At 33.2% G+C, this 18,691-nt stretch overlaps 2 protein-coding genes and 1 non-coding gene across 3 annotated transcripts; 2 read left to right on the plus strand and 1 right to left on the minus strand.

Moving 5' to 3' along the window:
• The first annotated feature begins 214 nt into the window (after window positions 1-214).
• LOC111912496 (small nucleolar RNA R71) lies at window positions 215-321 on the plus strand. Its single transcript, XR_002857175.1, has one exon. It is a non-coding gene; the product is annotated as a small nucleolar RNA R71 (small nucleolar RNA).
• Window positions 322-8,333: 8,012 nt separating this feature from the next.
• LOC111912468 (leucine-rich repeat receptor-like serine/threonine-protein kinase At1g17230) lies at window positions 8,334-13,886 on the plus strand. Its single transcript, XM_023908205.3, has 3 exons — window positions 8,334-12,336; window positions 12,921-13,301; window positions 13,374-13,886. Exons 1-3 carry the CDS (start codon window positions 9,420-9,422, stop codon window positions 13,421-13,423), a joined length of 3,348 nt encoding a protein of 1,115 aa, XP_023763973.1. The 5' UTR covers window positions 8,334-9,419; the 3' UTR covers window positions 13,424-13,886.
• An 895-nt stretch (window positions 13,887-14,781) lies between these two features.
• Window positions 14,782-16,519, minus strand: LOC111912469 (serine/threonine-protein kinase WAG1). The gene has a single exon (XM_023908206.3). It carries the CDS (start codon window positions 16,472-16,474, stop codon window positions 15,005-15,007), a length of 1,470 nt encoding a protein of 489 aa, XP_023763974.1. The 5' UTR covers window positions 16,475-16,519; the 3' UTR covers window positions 14,782-15,004.
• Between the last annotated feature and the right edge of the window lie 2,172 nt (window positions 16,520-18,691).

Consider the following 18,691-nt stretch of genomic DNA (forward strand, 5'->3'; position numbering starts at 1 on the left):
TACAATAACCATATCTTCAGAATTTCCACCCCCAATTCCCTTAGCTCCATCATGTCTTGGATTGTGGTACTCACGAGAATGCTTTGCGAATTCTTCAACCAACTCCTTGACTTCGCCTATATTTTTCTTAGTTAGTGGTCCTTGAGAATCAAGGAGTTGCCTCGTTATGACATTTACGCCATCATAGAATATTGAGACTTCTTGTTGTATGTTTAGGTCATTATGAGGTCAATTTCTTAATAACCCTTTATAATGCTCCCATGCCTCATAAAGTGATTCACCCAGATTTTGCTCAAAGTTGGCTATTGCCTTCTTGAGTTTAGCTATTTTTGATGGTGGGCAGAATTGTTCCAAAAATTTCTCTCACATATGTGCCCAAGTAGTAATTGCACCAGGTGGAAGTGCCTTCAACCAATCTCTTGTAGCTCCCTTAAAAGTAAAGGGAAGCATTCTTAATAACACAATCTCTCTAGGAACATTCAGGACATTAAAATAGTCTGCAATGTCATTGACTTCATCTAAATGCTTCTAAGCATCCTCATGATAGTTTCCATAAAATGGTACATCCTTAAGTGCAGCTAGAATGTGTCCTTTCAACTCGAATGTTGCAGTGGCGGGAATTGTAGGTTGTACTAGATCGGGACCAGCATCGTCTTCTATCTGCTTCTTGTATGTCCCCATGGACATATCCACAATGTTTGTCATTTCGTTTTCTGGCTCGTCTGCGGGTTCACTTTTCTCTAATTCGAATTTAGGTTTGGACTCATATTCAAATTCTTGTGGACTAGGTATTTAATGAAGATCTTCAATCTTACTTTTGTCCTTCGAAGATGTACTTGACTCTCCTACTTTCTTCCCTTTATTCTTTCCAAATACTGATTTAAGGTCTTTAGATGGTGAGCTCTTTGGTGGTTGGTATTCTTTCACGTTTTCATCCGTTATTTTGTGAAGGGCCGACTCGGGATCTTCAAGTGGTGGTACCAAATGTTTGTTGGAACCTCTGGTCACGAACTACTGAAAAATAAACAAAAATAAAAACGTAAATCTGAACAAAAACTAAAAACTAAAAAAAACTCCCTAAATGAACCCACGTCGTGGACTTAAGGTCCACGTCGTGGTCTCAGATCTGAAACGAAAACTAATGCAGAAAATTAACTTTTTTGCAGGTTTTACCCCACAAAACAAATAAATTAATAATTTAATAAGTCGTTCCCCGACAACAATGCCAAAAACCTGATGTGTACAATAGTACCTACTAATTAATTTTTTTTCCTAACTAACTTAGGGGCTGTTTGTTTTGAACTTACCGGGTCCGGTCAGAGCTGACTGCTAACTCGGTCAACAGTCAGACTGTTTGAAAGTTTCATGTTTCTGTTGACTCGGTCAGCCTTGCTGACCCAAAAGGCTTACTCGGTAAGCCTAAAATATTTGGCTGACTGGAAAAGAAAAAGCCCACGCATCTTATTTTCGTTTATCTGCTCTCGCCCCTCCCATAGAGACCTAAACAAAAATCACGATTGAACAAAATACACAGCTTTATCAACAAAGTCGACTCCTCCTCCTCCTCATCTTTGACCGACGAGTTGCCCTCTTTACCATTAATTCTCACATCGACAACCTTCATCTCCTTTGGACGCAACAACTTCTCCCATCGCTGGTTCTCCCACCGCTAGTTCCCCCAGGCCACCACACCGTCTTCTCCCTCAGGCAGAGCCGCCGCAAGCAGCCGACCTCTGCCTCTCCTAAGCCAGTGCCGACCATTCAAGTAATTTCTTGGTTTTTTTCTTCATCTTGGTAAAAATCATAAATTACATTTGTTTAATCTAATGAAAAGTATGTTAATTTATTTGATGTCGTTTGTTTCTGCTAAGAAAACCTCAAGATCCTCTTGATTTTGATTTTTTTTCTGCCAGTAATCAATGATGCATAACAAATAGTCTCTGTTTTGTTTTTGTTTTTTTACCTGCCATTAATACAATCTGATGATGATAAATTCGTTCAATCTCATGTTTATTATGATGATAAATTCCCAGCTACTAATTTTATTGATTATAATACAGGGGTGGAAAATTTTGACATTGATCTTGAGCAACAAAAGTGACAGTGAAATGTAATAAAACTGGCAATTTCCGATTTCTAAAGGAAATACAAGAATTGGCTTCCTGCACAAAGTATTTAACTATTTGAGCAACAAAAGAATCATTGGTAATGTTGTCATTGATTTCTTCTGAAGGTTGTAGTCATTTGATGATATTCGAATCACACTGTGAAGAAAGGAAATCAGAAATAAAATCAAAACCACACAGGAAGATTTACATGAAGCGAATTGGAACCACAGGAACATTTAAATCCAAAAAACTAGACCAACATTAAAGGATAATGCCAGTAACTAGTAACCAATTTATATATATATATATATATATATATATATATATATATATATATATATATATTGGTGAAATCTTGTTGGAGTGATATTAATGCTAATTTTCTTGTTTATGGTAAAGATTGCATTATTGATCAGTAATTGACTTGACATGTAACAATGTTGTCAACATTTTTTTTAGATGATAAAGAAATTATTATATGTAAATGTAATAAATTAAATGGTTAAGGACAAATGTATTATTATAAAAAAAATTTGTTTGAGGGTAGTATAGTCATTTTGCATAGTCAGTCAAATACAAAATCAAACAACAAGTTTCAGTCAGAAGTTAACTCAGTCAGAACTTCTAACCCGATCAGCTTCTAACTCAGTCAGCTCTAACCCAATAAGCAACTATCAAACAACCCCTTAACTAACCAAAATGCACCTAGGCAGTGTACCTAGTCGGATTGTAATGTAGTTTAAGTAAGTTGGGGTCGAACACAATGAACGATTTTAATTAATTAATCTACCTACTATTAAGTTAACCTAAAATTCTAGCAAAGTAATGGTTTTTTTTTATCTAATTTTGCAAGTTTAGATGAACTTAATTTATCAACAACTATTCAATCGATATTGTAAAAGTACTTTTGTTAGTTTGAATCCACTTTCCCTCAATGGTTTAATTATTAATTATGATAATTCTCGTTGGTTACCAATTAAGATATTATTAGCAATTCAATTCCAAATTAACTAATGTTGAATTAATTCATGTAGATCTATACATAGTCACACATAATTTAACACACTATTAACTATTAAGCCGAATTGGAGCTATGTAAGATTGAGTTAACAAACACAATTATGTTCATAATATGAGTTCTCCAGCACAACCAAAATTCAATACTTCAATTACTTATCTAAGATTGGTTAAATCTTAGCTCTAATAATCTAATGTTCACTAAATTATTAGGTATTCAAATTCATGCAGATTAATGGTCACTAACTACACAAAATAAGTGTTTAAAGCAATCTAGTATCAAATTAAGCATGCTAGGTATAATCAATCAAACACAAGACATTAACCAACAAGAAAAATCTAAGTATTTATAAACAAACCATGAGCTCCAGCTTCATCTAGCTAACAGAAGCAACTAGATTTAGCTACTCATTCTAACAAGTAAACACAAACAAGTCATAATAAAAAAACATTGTAAAGTACCACTACTTAGAAAGTAATTATGATCTTCTTATTCTTCCTTGGTTTTCAAACCAACTTCTTGGCCTTCTAACCTTCTGATTATCGACTTTTGAAAACCTTTTTTCACCAGCCAACCTCTTAAATTCGTAGAGATCAAGAGTATTTATAGTTGTCATAAAATTACATTCCACGCTGTGGAATAGTGCTCCACGTCGTTGGCCTGGACGAGTCCTTATCAAGCAAGGATTTCGACTTTGCGCGTACTATCTTCCAGATTTTTCTTTTTCCACGTCGTGTAAGGAAGCTCCACGACGTGGATACAACTATTTTCGTGGGTTTTATCTTCTTCAATCTTTCAAGCCTCCAAAGTTTCGTCTTTTTCCACTTTTAGTCCTATTCTTCAAATTGACTTATTTTGGCTGCAAAATGTACAATTTAATCTTATAAGTACCATTATTCCATGGAAATAACCAAAAATATGTACAAAAATGTATTCAAATATTGCCTAAAAGTATGTATAAATATGACAATATCAGGGTTATAGAAATGCAATAGTCTTTCGCCTGAAAACTATCGAAAATATATTATTGTTGATACAGTTAAATTGTATTCATTTAATTTGTATTGTGTTAGGAACCATAAAATGTCTAGGGATTTAAATGTTTGGCTTCAATTCACTTTGAACTTGTAATTGGTTTTTGCTAGCTCCTTAGCTAGTTTTTGTTTGTTTTTCTAATAAATGCCATTAAAAAAACAACTATTGAAATTTCATAAACAACCATTTCCCATTTATTTTATAACATTTCAAGTCTAAAATGGTCAAATATGTCAAATCCTAACTTTCACAAATCGAAGACTATGTCCTTTCAATATAATTTCTTTCATCCGATTTAGTGAACTTTTACTTTAAATTATTTATCTATTTTATTCATTAAACTATCAAATAAATTAATTTTAATATTATTTTATTTTGTTATTTACTATTTATTTATCTATTATGTAATATTTTGCAGAGATAACCCAAATACATATATTATAGGTTTGAGAAATTATATATCTTCTTATTTTTATTTTTATTTATCTTCCTACCATATCAAATGTTAACATGTGTCACATTTAATGAAATTGATTTAATTTTAGTCCATTTATTATTATTTAATGTGGATAGGAAGATAGTAGAAATAAATTGTAGGAAGATTTTTAATTTCTCTGTAAGTTTTTATAGAAAATAAACATCTAGGATATTTGTAGATTGATGTTTGGTTTTGAATACCATATATGTAAGTATAGTGGTGACGTGAAGGAAGGTGAAGATGAAGAGTGGGATCAGGGTGAATTTATTATTATTTTTTTTATTTTTTTTAATAATAATAAAAATCATTGAAAAGCAATCATCATAAAGACCAAGTAATGTATATGTTTTAATAGTTGTCGTCAACGTGCCGGTTTTAATAATAATAATCATTTTATATTTAAATTTATTTAAAAATTAAGAATTTATTTTTATGTGACATAGTTAGTCTGAAACAAATTTAAATAAGTCATTTTGGACAAGATGACCTATATATAAAATGATTCAAAAGGTAGTAATAAAATAATAAAGAGAAAATAACTTGTAGGGTAATGAACTATCATTTGTGTGTGTGAATATATATATATATATATATATATATATATATATATATATATATATATATATATATATATATATAGGGTTAGGTTCAATGGAAAATGAACAATTAGGGCAACATATGATGGAACCAATGATCAAGTGACACGTGTCCATTTCTTTATTCATAAGCAATGTATTATGGAAGTTATTTATGTAGTTATTCCAAAGTGATGTGTTGTCATGCTTTCATTGGTTCCAACATTTGTTGCCCTAATTGTTTATTTTCCATATAACCTTTCCCTATATATATATATATATATATATATATATATATATATATATATATATATATATATATATATTCGTACACGATTTACCATTAAACTTACATCTATTATCCAATAAATATCATTTTGAGTGTCTATTGCTAGTTTAACCGGTTTATCTGTTTAAGAAACACCATAAAAACACATTTGTTGTTAAAAAACACCATTAAATTCATATTTTTTGTGCATGATTTATGATTAAACTATTTTTATACATATTTTCATGTTTTCTAGTCATCGTCAATTTTCTAGTCATTTTCTCCGGCTAACACAACCGAATGTTGATATCCTACACATCCATAGCCAGAGAACCCAAATGGTCTACAATGAAGCTCCACACTAACCGCATGAACAACACCCCGAATCAGATACTATTCATAAGAGGGTTTGTAAATTCATTTATACTGGGTGTGAGACCATGTATTACATGAGTTTATTTAAAAGAAAAACAAAATACAAAATTCTAAACATTTGAGAAGTATAAATTTATAATAAAAGTGAGAAAATATTGAATTATAAAAATTAAAGTGTTTTTTTTTCTCTTTTAAATTCAAACAAATAATTTAGATAAATAAATAGAGAAAATTAATGAATATCTAATTTAGTAATTTTGAAATTAGAAGGAAAATTCATTAATGAAATTGATATGCATTATTATTGCATTTAAACACTATATAAATTTTAATAAAATGAAAAAAAACCATAAAATGACACGTGGAATAAAAATTAATTTAAAATAACCACAAAATTACATGTGGCAAAATAAATGAGAATGTGACATGTGACAAAAAAATCTTTATTTATTAGGGAGGATGTATAATATGTTATTTTTCTGTCTTAACTTCGCTCATGCTTTTAGACATCACACATGCAATGTCCGAGACCTTTATCAAACTTCATTGAGATACATATGAGAATTAGATTGATATTTCTGATTCAATCTCCATTGCATGCCGATGCCGACGATCCCAAACAAATCAATCATTGGAAAAACATAATTTAATTGTTTTTTTCTTGGATAATAAAAGCTTGTGTTTGTTGCTGCTGAAGGTTGAATGGTGGACAATGTTGGTGGGAGCGGATGGCGTTGGACGTAGAAGATAATCAATATATATATCTTTATACCTTAAAAAACATTTACAAGATTTTGCTGAATTTTAAGAGGTACAAGCTTTTAAGCATCATATACAATAATTTTATGCATCAGAGAATAATAAATCTTATTCGGTCAAAGACAGATTTTGAATAGGTCTTCTAAGCTTATCTTCAAATTGAATGGGTTAAATATGAAAAAGTCAAATAAGATGACGATGATAAGATTTTGAATGGGTTAAAGTTTGACCAAGTGTTCCTCATATCCAATTGATTGGTAAATACTAAATCTTATCCGGTTAACATTTATGAAAAAGTCAAATAAGATGATGATGATAAGATTTTGAATGGGTCAAAGTTTGACAAAGTGTTCCTCATATCAAATTGAATCGCTAAATACTAAATCTTATCCGGTCAACATTTATGAAAAAGTCAAATAAGATGATGATGATAAGATTTTGAATGGGTTAAACTTTGACCAAGTGTTCCTCATATCCAATTGAATCGCTAAATACTGAATCTGTCAATAATAATGAAAAAGTCAATAAGATGATGATAAGATTTTGAATGGGTCAAAGTTTGACCAAGTGTTCTTCATATCTATTTGAATCGGTCTAATACGATGTACACGTTATAAAACATTTTATATAAATTGGAAGAGGCGCATTAATCTAGCATTCGTCTATCATGAATGCCTTGACATTGACCGCAAAACCTTGGTTCTCTCTCATGCTCGCTACCTCCTCCTTTGTTTTTCTTTCTATTAAAATCGAATAAGCTCGAAAATGTCTTACGTTTAATCCTAGCCCAGGTATAAGAAATCTCTATTTGTTCGTCATTTTGTTTAACAAATTTTTTATGTCATTTTGTTGATCCACACCCGTCGTTTTGCGCGGGTAAACGGCTATATATATATATATATATATATATATATATATATATATATATATATATATATATATATATATATATATATATATATATATAGTTTAATGATAAATCCTTGTACAAATAAAAGTTTATTTGTAAATCATATATAAACAAACATTAACATGTAATACTCGTTCTTAATGGTAAACTAGTTGTGAGACCTGTATATTATACGAGTTGATTAAAACAAAATGTTAAATATGAACGATTAAATGAGAAATTTATTTGAATTTGAAATTTGAAATATCTGAAAATTATGAGAAAAAATGCAAAAAATAAATAAATTAAAATTATATGTTAAGTTATCAGATCCATATACTAAACGGGTAAATTATAACAAAATGTTAAACACAAAGGTTTAAACTGTAAAATTATTTGAAATTGAAATTGAAATTTAAAATTTAAAATTAATAGTCATTATGATAAGTTTAATTTATGAAAACTAAATTAATGATATATTGAAAATGAAAAATAAAGTAATGACAAGTACAAAATAAATATATCTCAAAATTATGATAAAATGACATTTGATAAAATAATTTTTATTTATTAGGGTAGATTTTGAGTTATTAACCTGTAATACTAATTAATAACAACTCAAATAAGATTATTGTACCAAAAAAGTAACTAAAAATGATTTATTACCTAACAAAATCATTTTACCAAGAATAATATCTTATCACATTATCCCTATTTTTATAATAAGTACCGGTGAGGTTAATGTATTCACCCAAATGAGTATATATCACGTTCACGTATGTTAGTTGAAAAGAAGGATCCAACGACCCATAATTTCTAGACATGACACACACACAACACTAACATCATACATAGATTCCAACTCACCCCTCCACTATCAACAGTGGATACAGTTGAATTCAAATCATGAAACCTATGACCCAAATCTTCACTTCAAGAGAGAAAAGAAAAATTCTCTGTAGAAATTCAAAACCCAATTGTCCAAATTGTCAGGCCCAGCAACAATAGCGGAGATTGTAATCTCAACTTTAAGAAATTCACTCACATGTCTCGTCTCTATCCCTCCTTCTATTCCACATGTAGGTTCGGTATAAAGCAACAGAGCAACACACAGTGCCCCCCATTCTTTCAACCAATTATATAAACCATGATCATCATGGAAAAGAAGAAGAGAGATAAGGCTGTAGAGTTGTATCAGGAGCCAACTAGCGCCACCTTTGTGTTGACTCCCTTTTTCATGGTTTTCTTGTTTTCCATCCACCAATGTCAATCACACTCACACCCTTCTGTCTTTCTCTCTCTAAATCAATTCTCCTGATTCCTGAATTCATTGAGGTGGACGGTATGAAATGAGGCACTCGACTCTAGAAAATTTTACTGGTCCTTAAGGAAAAGGAAGTATATGCATGTATATATGTATATTTCGATGTATTTTCTCTCTCTGTCTTATCTCTTTGTGTTTATTGCTTCCCATCCCTTCATTTATGTCACACGGATCCAACCTTTTTCTGATCTAATTTAATTTGTCTTGCACTTTTTGATGATTAACCTTATGGGTTGTGTTTGAACCCTGTTATTGGAGTATAATTGTGTGGCTCGCCAAGTGTTTGTTAAAATGACACACAGAGTCTTTTGTATATTATGATCATCAAAACCTCGTAAAAGTAGAGCAGCTTAGATTGCTAATCACTCTTTTGCATTTCTTTTCCACCCTTTTCCCACTATGCTTTTCTTCATAACCCTGTCTCTTTCGATCTTCAACCAGACCACTCTTTGGCTGTGGCACAGTGAATTATTATTGATGGCTACATCCTTCACTTCTATCATACTACTTTCCTCCTGTTAAAACCAGACCTCAATTCCTTTGCTTCTTTACTTATACCCTTTCTTCTTCTCTCATTCCTTTAATCAAACATGAGGAGTCTTGATTTTAATAAACATTTTTTTCCTCTGTTGATACTCATGTCATCAATCATTGTCCTTGTTGATTCAATAAACGAAGAGGGTGCTGTGCTTTTGGAGTTCAAACTCTCTCTTTCTGACCCAAATAACAATCTCCATACATGGAATCAATCCGATTCATTTCCTTGTAACTGGATTGGTATAAACTGTACCAATGATCACAAGGTAACATCTATAAACCTCAGTAACCTTACTTTATCAGGCTCCCTATCACCAACCATTTGCAAGCTTCCATTTTTAACCAAGTTAAACATCTCCAAGAACTTCATTTCTGGCCCCATTCCTAATCTATCATCCTGTCAATCTTTGGAAGTTGTTGACCTCTGCACAAATCGGTTCCATGATGATTTCCCCACCCAGATTTCCACAATTTCCTCCCTTAAAATCCTCTCATTGTGTGAAAATTACATCAGTGGTGTAATCCCTGAAGACATTGGGAACCTGACTTCATTGGAAGAGCTTGTTGTTTACAGTAACAATCTCACTGGAATAATCCCCAAATCCATTGGTAGATTGAAGCAACTTAAAATTATCAGGGCAGGTGTAAACTCTTTATCAGGTCCTATCCCCATTGAGATCAGCGAATGTGAAAGCTTGCAGGTTTTTGGGTTAGCCCAAAACAATCTAGAAGGTTCGATTCCTAGAGAGCTTCAAAACCTCAAGAATCTGACAAGTTTAGTCCTTTGGCAAAATCGTTTATCTGGTGAAATCCCTCACGAAATAGGGAACTTCAGTCGTCTGGAATTGCTTGCACTTCATGCAAACTCTTTCACTGGAAGCATTCCAAAAGAAATCGGTAAGCTAACACAACTTATGAGGCTGTATCTATACACAAACCAATTAAATGGTTCGATTCCTGAAGAACTCGGGAATTGTGTAAAGTTAGTTGAAATCGATCTTTCTGAAAACCGTTTATCTGGGGGAATCCCAAAAGGGCTTGGAAACATCAAAAACCTCCGTTTACTTCATCTTTTTGAAAACCTTTTTGTGGGCGAAATCCCAAATGAGCTTTCACATTTGAAAGCGCTCAAAAAGCTTGACCTTTCGATAAACAATCTGACAGGGGAAATCCCTTTAGGGTTTCAAAACATTTTCTTGGAAAGTCTTCAGCTTTTTGATAACCATCTTGAGGGAAGCATTCCTCCATTGATAGGAGCTAATAGTAACCTCACAGTTCTTGACATATCAATGAACAACCTTGTGGGAATCATCCCTCCACATCTTTGTAATTCTCAGAAACTAATGTTTCTAAGTTTGGGATCAAATAAGTTGTCTGGAAACATTCCACATGGTTTAAAATCATGCAAATCTTTAATCCAGTTGATGTTAGGAGACAATTTGTTAACAGGTAGCCTCCCTCTTGAATTCTCAAATCTTTATAACCTTTCAGCCATTGAACTCCATCAAAACCATTTCACAGGTACTTTACCTCCAGAAATAGGCCAACTACAAAACCTGAAACGCCTTCACTTGTCTGATAATTACTTTTTTGGCCACATTCCTTCTGAAATCGGGAATTTATCACAGCTTGTTACATTCAATGTCTCATCTAATCATCTTTTTGGAGACATTCCTCATGAGCTCATGAACTGTGTAAATCTTCAAAGACTTGACCTTAGTAGAAACTGGTTCACAGGACATGTCCCTTTTGAAATTGGCAATTTGGTAAATCTTGAATTGTTAAAGCTTTCTGATAACAAAATGAATGGACCAATACCAAATTCATTAGGGAAGCTTTCACGTCTTACCGAATTACAAATGGGTGGAAATTATTTTTCCGGAAATGTCCCTTTTGAACTTGGTCAACTCATGGCTCTTCAGATTTCTTTGAATATCAGTCATAACTCACTTTCGGGAACAATACCTCAGAATCTTGGAAACTTGTTGATGTTGGAATCGTTGTACTTAAATGACAATTTACTTGTTGGAGAGATTCCTTCATCAATTGGTCAATTAGTAAGCTTGTTAGTCTGCAATCTTTCTAACAATGGCTTATATGGAACAGTTCCAAACACACCCGTTTTTAAAAAGATGGATTCTAGCAACTTTGTTGGAAACAAAGGGCTATGTGTTTTGGGTTCAAATCAGTGTCACCCACCTTCAAATTCAAGATCCAATCAAGATTCTGGTTATGGGGTTTCAAAAGAGAAAGTAGTGAGTATTGTTTCTGGTGTTGTAGGGTTTTTCTCTTTGATCTTTGCAATGGGTGTTTGTTGGGCTATAAAGAACCGAAAACCAGTGTGTGTGTCACTTGAAGAAGAACATATGAAGCCTTATGTGTTGGACAATTACTACTTCCCAAAAGTAGGGTTTCGATATCAAGATCTTGTTGAAGCTACTCATAACTTTTCAGACGATGTTGTGATCGGAAAAGGAGCTTGTGGGGTGGTGTACAAGGCGGTGATGGGTGATGGTGAGGTGGTGGCGGTGAAAAAGTTGAAGTCTGGTGGAGGAGGAGCCACCATTGTTGATCAGAGCTTTTTAGCTGAGATATCAACTCTTGGAAAAATCCGGCATAAGAATATTGTGAAACTTTATGGTTTTTGTTATCATCAAGAATCCAATCTTTTGTTATATGAGTATATGGAAAACGGGAGTTTAGGGGAACTACTTCATGGAAACAAGAATGGTAGATTTCTTGATTGGAATGATAGATACAAGATTGCCCATGGAGCAGCTGAAGGTTTATGCTATCTTCACTATGATTGTAGGCCCCACATCATTCATCGCGATATAAAGTCAAACAACATTTTGTTAGACAAAATGCTTCAACCTCATGTGGGGGATTTCGGTTTGGCAAAATTGATGGATTTCACATGTTCCAAATCCATGTCAGCTGTTGCTGGTTCATACGGATACATTGCCCCAGGTAAAGTTATGAAAATTATTTGTTAGAGTGTAAGGGTAAAATAGTCATTTACTCACGTTCAGTTTGTCCATCCGAAAAAAGAAACGGATTTTGCATATACAACACTTTATCGAACAAACATCATTACCCAGTAGTCAAAAAAATGAAACACACAAACTTTATGTATACAACACTTCAAACCGACTTTATGTAAGGGTAAACTGGTCATTTACTCATGACCATGTTTTATTCGGTCCAAAAAAAGAAACACAAAGTTAGACTTTGTGTATACAACACTTTATCCATTACACATTATTCCGTCCCAAAAAGAAACAAACAGACTTTGCGTATGCAAGGGTAAAATGGTCATTTACTCAGGTTCAGACGGTTTATTGTGTCTAAAAAGGAAACAAGTTTCATTTATACAACACTTTTTCCAGAGAGACATGATTACCCACTATTCACGTTATGTATTCAACACATTAATAGGAAAAGAAAAAAAAATAAAGAAAGAAAGAAACAGACCCTTAGTTTTATTAGTACAAAAATATGTAAATACAACAAACAGTACAATTCTGACAAATTCTTAAAATTATTGATTTCAGAATACGCGTATACAATGAAAGTAACAGAAAAGTGCGATATCTACAGCTTTGGAGTGGTGTTGTTGGAGCTTGTGACAGGGAAGCCACCGGTTCAACCGGTTGACCAGGGAGGTGATCTTGTGACATGGGTCAGAAGGTCAATCCATGGAATGGTTCCCATTTCTGATTTATACGACAAAAGATTAGATTTGAGTTGTAAAAAAACAACAAATGAAATGTCACTTTTTTTAAGGATAGCCGTCTTTTGCACTAGTCCATCTCCTCTCAATAGGCCTACAATGAGGGAAGTTGTAGCAATGATGATTGATGCTAGAGTAAATACACCTTCATCTCCTTCATCAGAAACACCTCTAGATAACGATTCTAATAATTCTTGCAAAGGTAACAAAATTTATAATTTATAATTCTTCTCTTCATAAACATATTTGTAACAAACAATCAACTGATTTGCAGAGTATGTGGAGCAAGATGAAATTAGCACTAGTCCATGGAAGTCGGGTTGACTTTGATCATGGAAGGTCAGACTACCTTTGTATCATTCTTATTGTACAAAAAGGAAAAAGAACAAAGAACATTGATTATACTTTCTAGCTAGAATCCATATTATAATGATCAAGTTCCAAGTTCCAACCTTTGTTTTTGGAATTTGTTTATATATACCGATTTGTGATTCGGTGAACTTGAAGTAGAAGTTGGAGAAATGGAGGTTAGACAGGTAGGTTGTATGCTTAATAGTTTGAAATAAACTTCAGCTTTCTCATTAATGTCTTTTTGTGGGAATCAATAATTATTAAATTTCAATATTGATTATAATTCAGAATTTGTAAGGTAGGTATAATTTGTTGTAATCAACAAGGAATTATGTGGAAAAAAGGGGATGGTTGGTGCATAGTGAGTTGCAACTTGACGTTTATAACATTGTGTATTTGTGTTAGGTAAGAAATTGGAGAGTTTGGGTTATTTTAATAGTGTTTTTAATTGTACAAAAACTTTGTTCTCTACTCTCTAGTCTTGTTGTTTCCTTATATCCAGGATCGATGCTATCTACCACTGTTTTCAACTGTTGTCCTTAAAATGTAGTAAAAAACTAGGAAGTGACTCAAATGTCAAATCCTTTTATCGGGTGTTTTGTTTCAGTCACATGGGTACTCCGATTAAGATACATAGAATGAATTCTAAATAGATATACCATTTTTGTTTTGTTTAAATAATGATACTTCTATGAGAAGATAAGGAGCTGGAATTTTTACATTATTTTAATGGTTATAGTACTATTTCACTACAAGTTTAGAAAAAACAAGATTTTTTTTTTTTACTATTTTTTGATATATTTCTGAATAAAAGTTTAGAAAAACGGTGAGCTTATGTATTTTTTTTTAAATAAAAAAAAATATTAAATAGAACCTAATCATACAAATTTTATACTTTTTTTTCCTTTTGAAAAAGAGGACAAGTCTTGGCAAATTATTTTATCATATTTAATCAAAATCATTGATTATATAAAAAATAATATGATATATTGATATTTAAAGATAATAGTTTGTAGTTGTACAACGAATTTAATGAGAAAGTGAGAAGATAACGTATTAATCTTTATAAGGGTACATAGCGTGGTTCATCGTACTATAAGGGGCCTTATTTAAGTAACCCATATAATTGTAGGGGCCAAATTGTCAATTTTAACTATTAAACTATTTAGACATTTAAATCTTCTTTATTGTGTGTTCTCAACTCAAATGCAGATCTGACATGAATCGTATATTTTTGTAATAAATTTTTAGATAGAAAAAAATTATTTGTCCAATTCACTTTTTATCTGCCTATTAAATGATATTCAAAATATTTAACTAATATTAAAATATAACAGTTGAAACCTAAGTAGATATAAAAAGTTGTATAGAATTTGATTCCTATACAACAAAGTAAACATCGAAATAAAAGGCTATATAGTTTATTTTTACAACATTGTTCGTTTCATATAAAGAGAAAACCAAGATGTTAAAGCCTCCGAGAAAAATAAAAAACTCTCTTAACAAAATTTATACATTCCCCCCCTACCATTTTAATTTTAACTAGTTTAGACTTTAGATCACATTTTTTCTATAACAATAATAGTTTTGGTTGGAATTTAAATTACGTTTAGACCCCTTGCTTTTCGTTAACAAGTCACTAAGGCCCTTCCAAATCGAACGCCGTTTCTTGGAGTTGGAGGGTGTGCTCACGTGATTAGCACCTGTCTTGCTACTTCTCTTCACCACCACCCCACGGTGCTCCGGCGGGCTGTAAGTACGGATCAACGGCCACTTGATCCCATCGAAAAATGGGTGGCGTTTAATGTCCGTGGCACCGCTAGCGCAACCTAGTCGCCTCCTTGGATCCTTCACCAACAACTTCTCTATCAAGTCCTTGGCCTCCGCCATTCCCGGTGGAGCTTGAGCTTGTTCAGTTTCCTTTTCTTCCCCAAACGTCACTCCCCTGCTCGATGCTATATTGCGCAGGGTGGACTCTTTGCTTCCTCCTCGGAACGGCGTCCTTCCGTATAATAACTCGTACACTAGCACACCAAAAGCCCACCAATCAACGCCGTTGCCGTGGCCGCTGCCGTTGACCAATTCCGGCGCCAAGTACTCGTGAGTCCCAACGCATGATTTTGAGAAAGCCGTCGTCGGCTCTGCTACAAACTCTGTCACCATTTCTTCTTCATCACGTCTACGAATGTTGCCGCCGTAACATGAGCCGCCACGACTCCGGCTTGTCGTCGTCCCTTGGATCCTGTTATCCAGTTTTGGTATGACGTCGGAATTGAAACACAAATCAAAATCCGACAGCATAATGTGACCATCTTCCCGGATCAAAATGTTCTCCGGCTTCAAATCCCGGTAGACTATCCCAAGAGAGTGGAGGTATTCAAGAGCCACTAAAACCTCCGCCGCGAAGAACCTAACAGAATCGATTGGTAGCCGATAATTAGGTTGCTTCCGAAGCAAGGAATGAAGATCGCCGTTGGGACAGAAATCGATGAGGAAGCACGTGTAGTGAGACACTTCCAGATGAGCGTACAGCGTCGGGAGAAAAGGGTGGTCAAGGGATGAAAGAATCCGAGCCTCGGTCTGGACATGAGAGAGCTTCTTGGAGGTGAGTAAATTGTTATCAACAACTTTAATGGCGAAGTTAGCGTGTTCATAGTCTCGGAGGCGACAGAGGAAGACCCGGCCAAGATTCCCCGAGCCCACAAGGCGTACAAGCTTAAGGTGACTGAGATGGAGAATCCCATCAGAGGAAAGGTTGGTGGCAGCTTTAATGGCGGACCAGTTAGCATCTGATTTCCGGTGAGGACGAGAATGGAGGTTAGGTACAGCAGTGGAAGAAGTGGAGGCGGAGGCGGAGGAGAGACGAGTGGATTCGTTAAAGCTTAGACATAAGCTGGAACGAGCAAGACTGGAGCGTGCACTGGAGGAGGCAAGGGTGGTTGTGGTGGTGGTGGTGTTGCAGCTGGTGAAGCTGAAGTCGAGATCGGAGTCTTGACGGGAGATGGTATGATGATCGTCTTCCATTGCTATTTGTTGTGATTGTGGTGTGTAGGGATTGTGAGGATGGTCTTATAAGTTATAAGAGAGGGGAAGTGGGACATGTGTAATTTAATCGCCTTAACGTGTCGGTTGACCAAGTGGAGAGAGAGAGAGAGAGAGAGAGAGAGAGAGAGAGAGAGAGAGAGAGAGAGAGAGAGAGAGAGAGAGAGAGAGAGAGAGAGAGAGAGAGAGAGAGAGAGAGAGAGAGAGAGAGAGAGAGAGAGAGAGAGAGAGAGAGAGAGAGAGAGAGAGAGAGAGAGAGAGAGAGAGAGAGAGAGAGAGAGAGAGAGAGAGAGAGAGAGAGAGAGAGAGATTCACCATATTTAAGAAAGTGATTTAATAGTAAAAAAATGAACGTTGGGGGGCATAACTTAAAAAAAAATAGTAACTACCATTCACAATGGAATCGACATTGAGGGACTTCAGTTGGATTTTAACTACAAATCAAATGAATTTAAATATTTTAAGGTACTTTCCCATTTATGATTCATAATGCCGAAAATAAAATTGTGACGCACACATTTTCGATAACAATTTGAATATTTAAATATTTATTTTCTACTAGGTTAAACAGGCAAAAATAAATAAATAAAATTTAGGTTTTTAATCATTTAATTTTTGACTTTGTTCTCATTTGGTCACTTAATTCATTAAAATATCATCGAATTTTTGGTTTTGTGCTCATTTACTCACTTAAGTTTTGGATTTATACATTTAGTCACATAACTTTTAAAATTGTATTTATTTAGTCACTAAACTTATAAAAAATTTTAAAAGTTTAGTGATTAAATGAACACAATTTTAAAAGTTAGATGATTAAATGAGCACAAAACCAAAAGTTAAATGACTAAATGAACACAAAGCCAAAAGTTTGATAACATTTTAAAACTTAAAAATAGTTAATGACCAAATGATCACAAAACCATAAGTTATGTTATCAAAAATGATCTAAACCTAAAAAAAAGCATTATTTATAATTTAAACTGATAATGAAAAATCAAATATTTATAAACCAATCCAACTACAATAATTTAAAACATGAAATTTTATATAGTTACAACTGGAGCCAAATTTTAAATACTTCTATGAATATGTCAAAACCAAAAATTATACAGAAAAATGTTTATAAAAATTAACCTATCATACTATATATATGGTAACAATTGTTTGTAACATTAGCATAGAATTAGAAAGTATTATTGTAACATTACCATGTTAACATAAAAAAAGCATGAAAGCACAAAAACATATAAAAAGTGGAGTGACATTGGTGAATAACATATTACTCTTAATAGAAAGAAATAGTTTGAAAAATGTTTGAACATACAACCAATATTCATGATCTTCTTCCTCACTTAAGGAGTCAGGGCCTCCATAGTAGACTTATCACGTAATAAAGTCGAAAATATTGACCCTGTTCGCAGTGATTTATCGAATAAAATCAATTTAATCGATTATGGTAAATACCAAATAGAAAGTGCATATCTAGAAAGAATTAAAAAAAATGTAAATTTCATTTTCAGCCCGTGTGTATAACCGATTTATATAAATTTGGTCTCAAAAAGTTTCTTTTGCAATTTTAGTCTGTATAAGAGGGTCTTGTGACATCAATATATATTGAAATTTTATAAAATTTTACATGTTTTGATATCTCAAGTACTAAGGTTCATCAATGTTTGTCCTAGGCCACAAATAAAAGCGAAAGCAAAGAGAGAAAAAGACCAAATTAGACACAAATAAGAACAAAAACAATAATATTATACCTCCACAGCTCCACGGAATTTAGTTAGTGGATCTACTAACTATATGTACTACATATATAATCCCTGCCAAAACCATCAATGTTGTCCCCTAAACAAAATAAAGGTTCAAAAAAAAAATTAGTAAATGGGAACATATTATACTTCCTTTATCAAAATAGGCCATGTAGTTCCGCTGGTGCTTGTTTTATAATACAATGCTAAAACTGGGTGGATTTTTTAGATTACAATATGCCTTGATAAGAAAAATATAAAATGTATAAATCAAATAGTATAATTATAAAAGTAACATACCAATGACTTTTAGATCAGGATATTGAGGTTATTACGTTCTAAATGAAACATCATCATTGAGTAAAATGCACAATGTCTGCTCATACACACAACGTAAAAAATAATTGATTCGCCCAATAAGAAACCTTTATTTGAAAATGTAATAAGA

Source organism: Lactuca sativa, chromosome 5 (assembly GCF_002870075.4).
Source record: "Lactuca sativa cultivar Salinas chromosome 5, Lsat_Salinas_v11, whole genome shotgun sequence".
NCBI classification, from domain to species: Eukaryota; Viridiplantae; Streptophyta; class Magnoliopsida; order Asterales; family Asteraceae; genus Lactuca; species Lactuca sativa.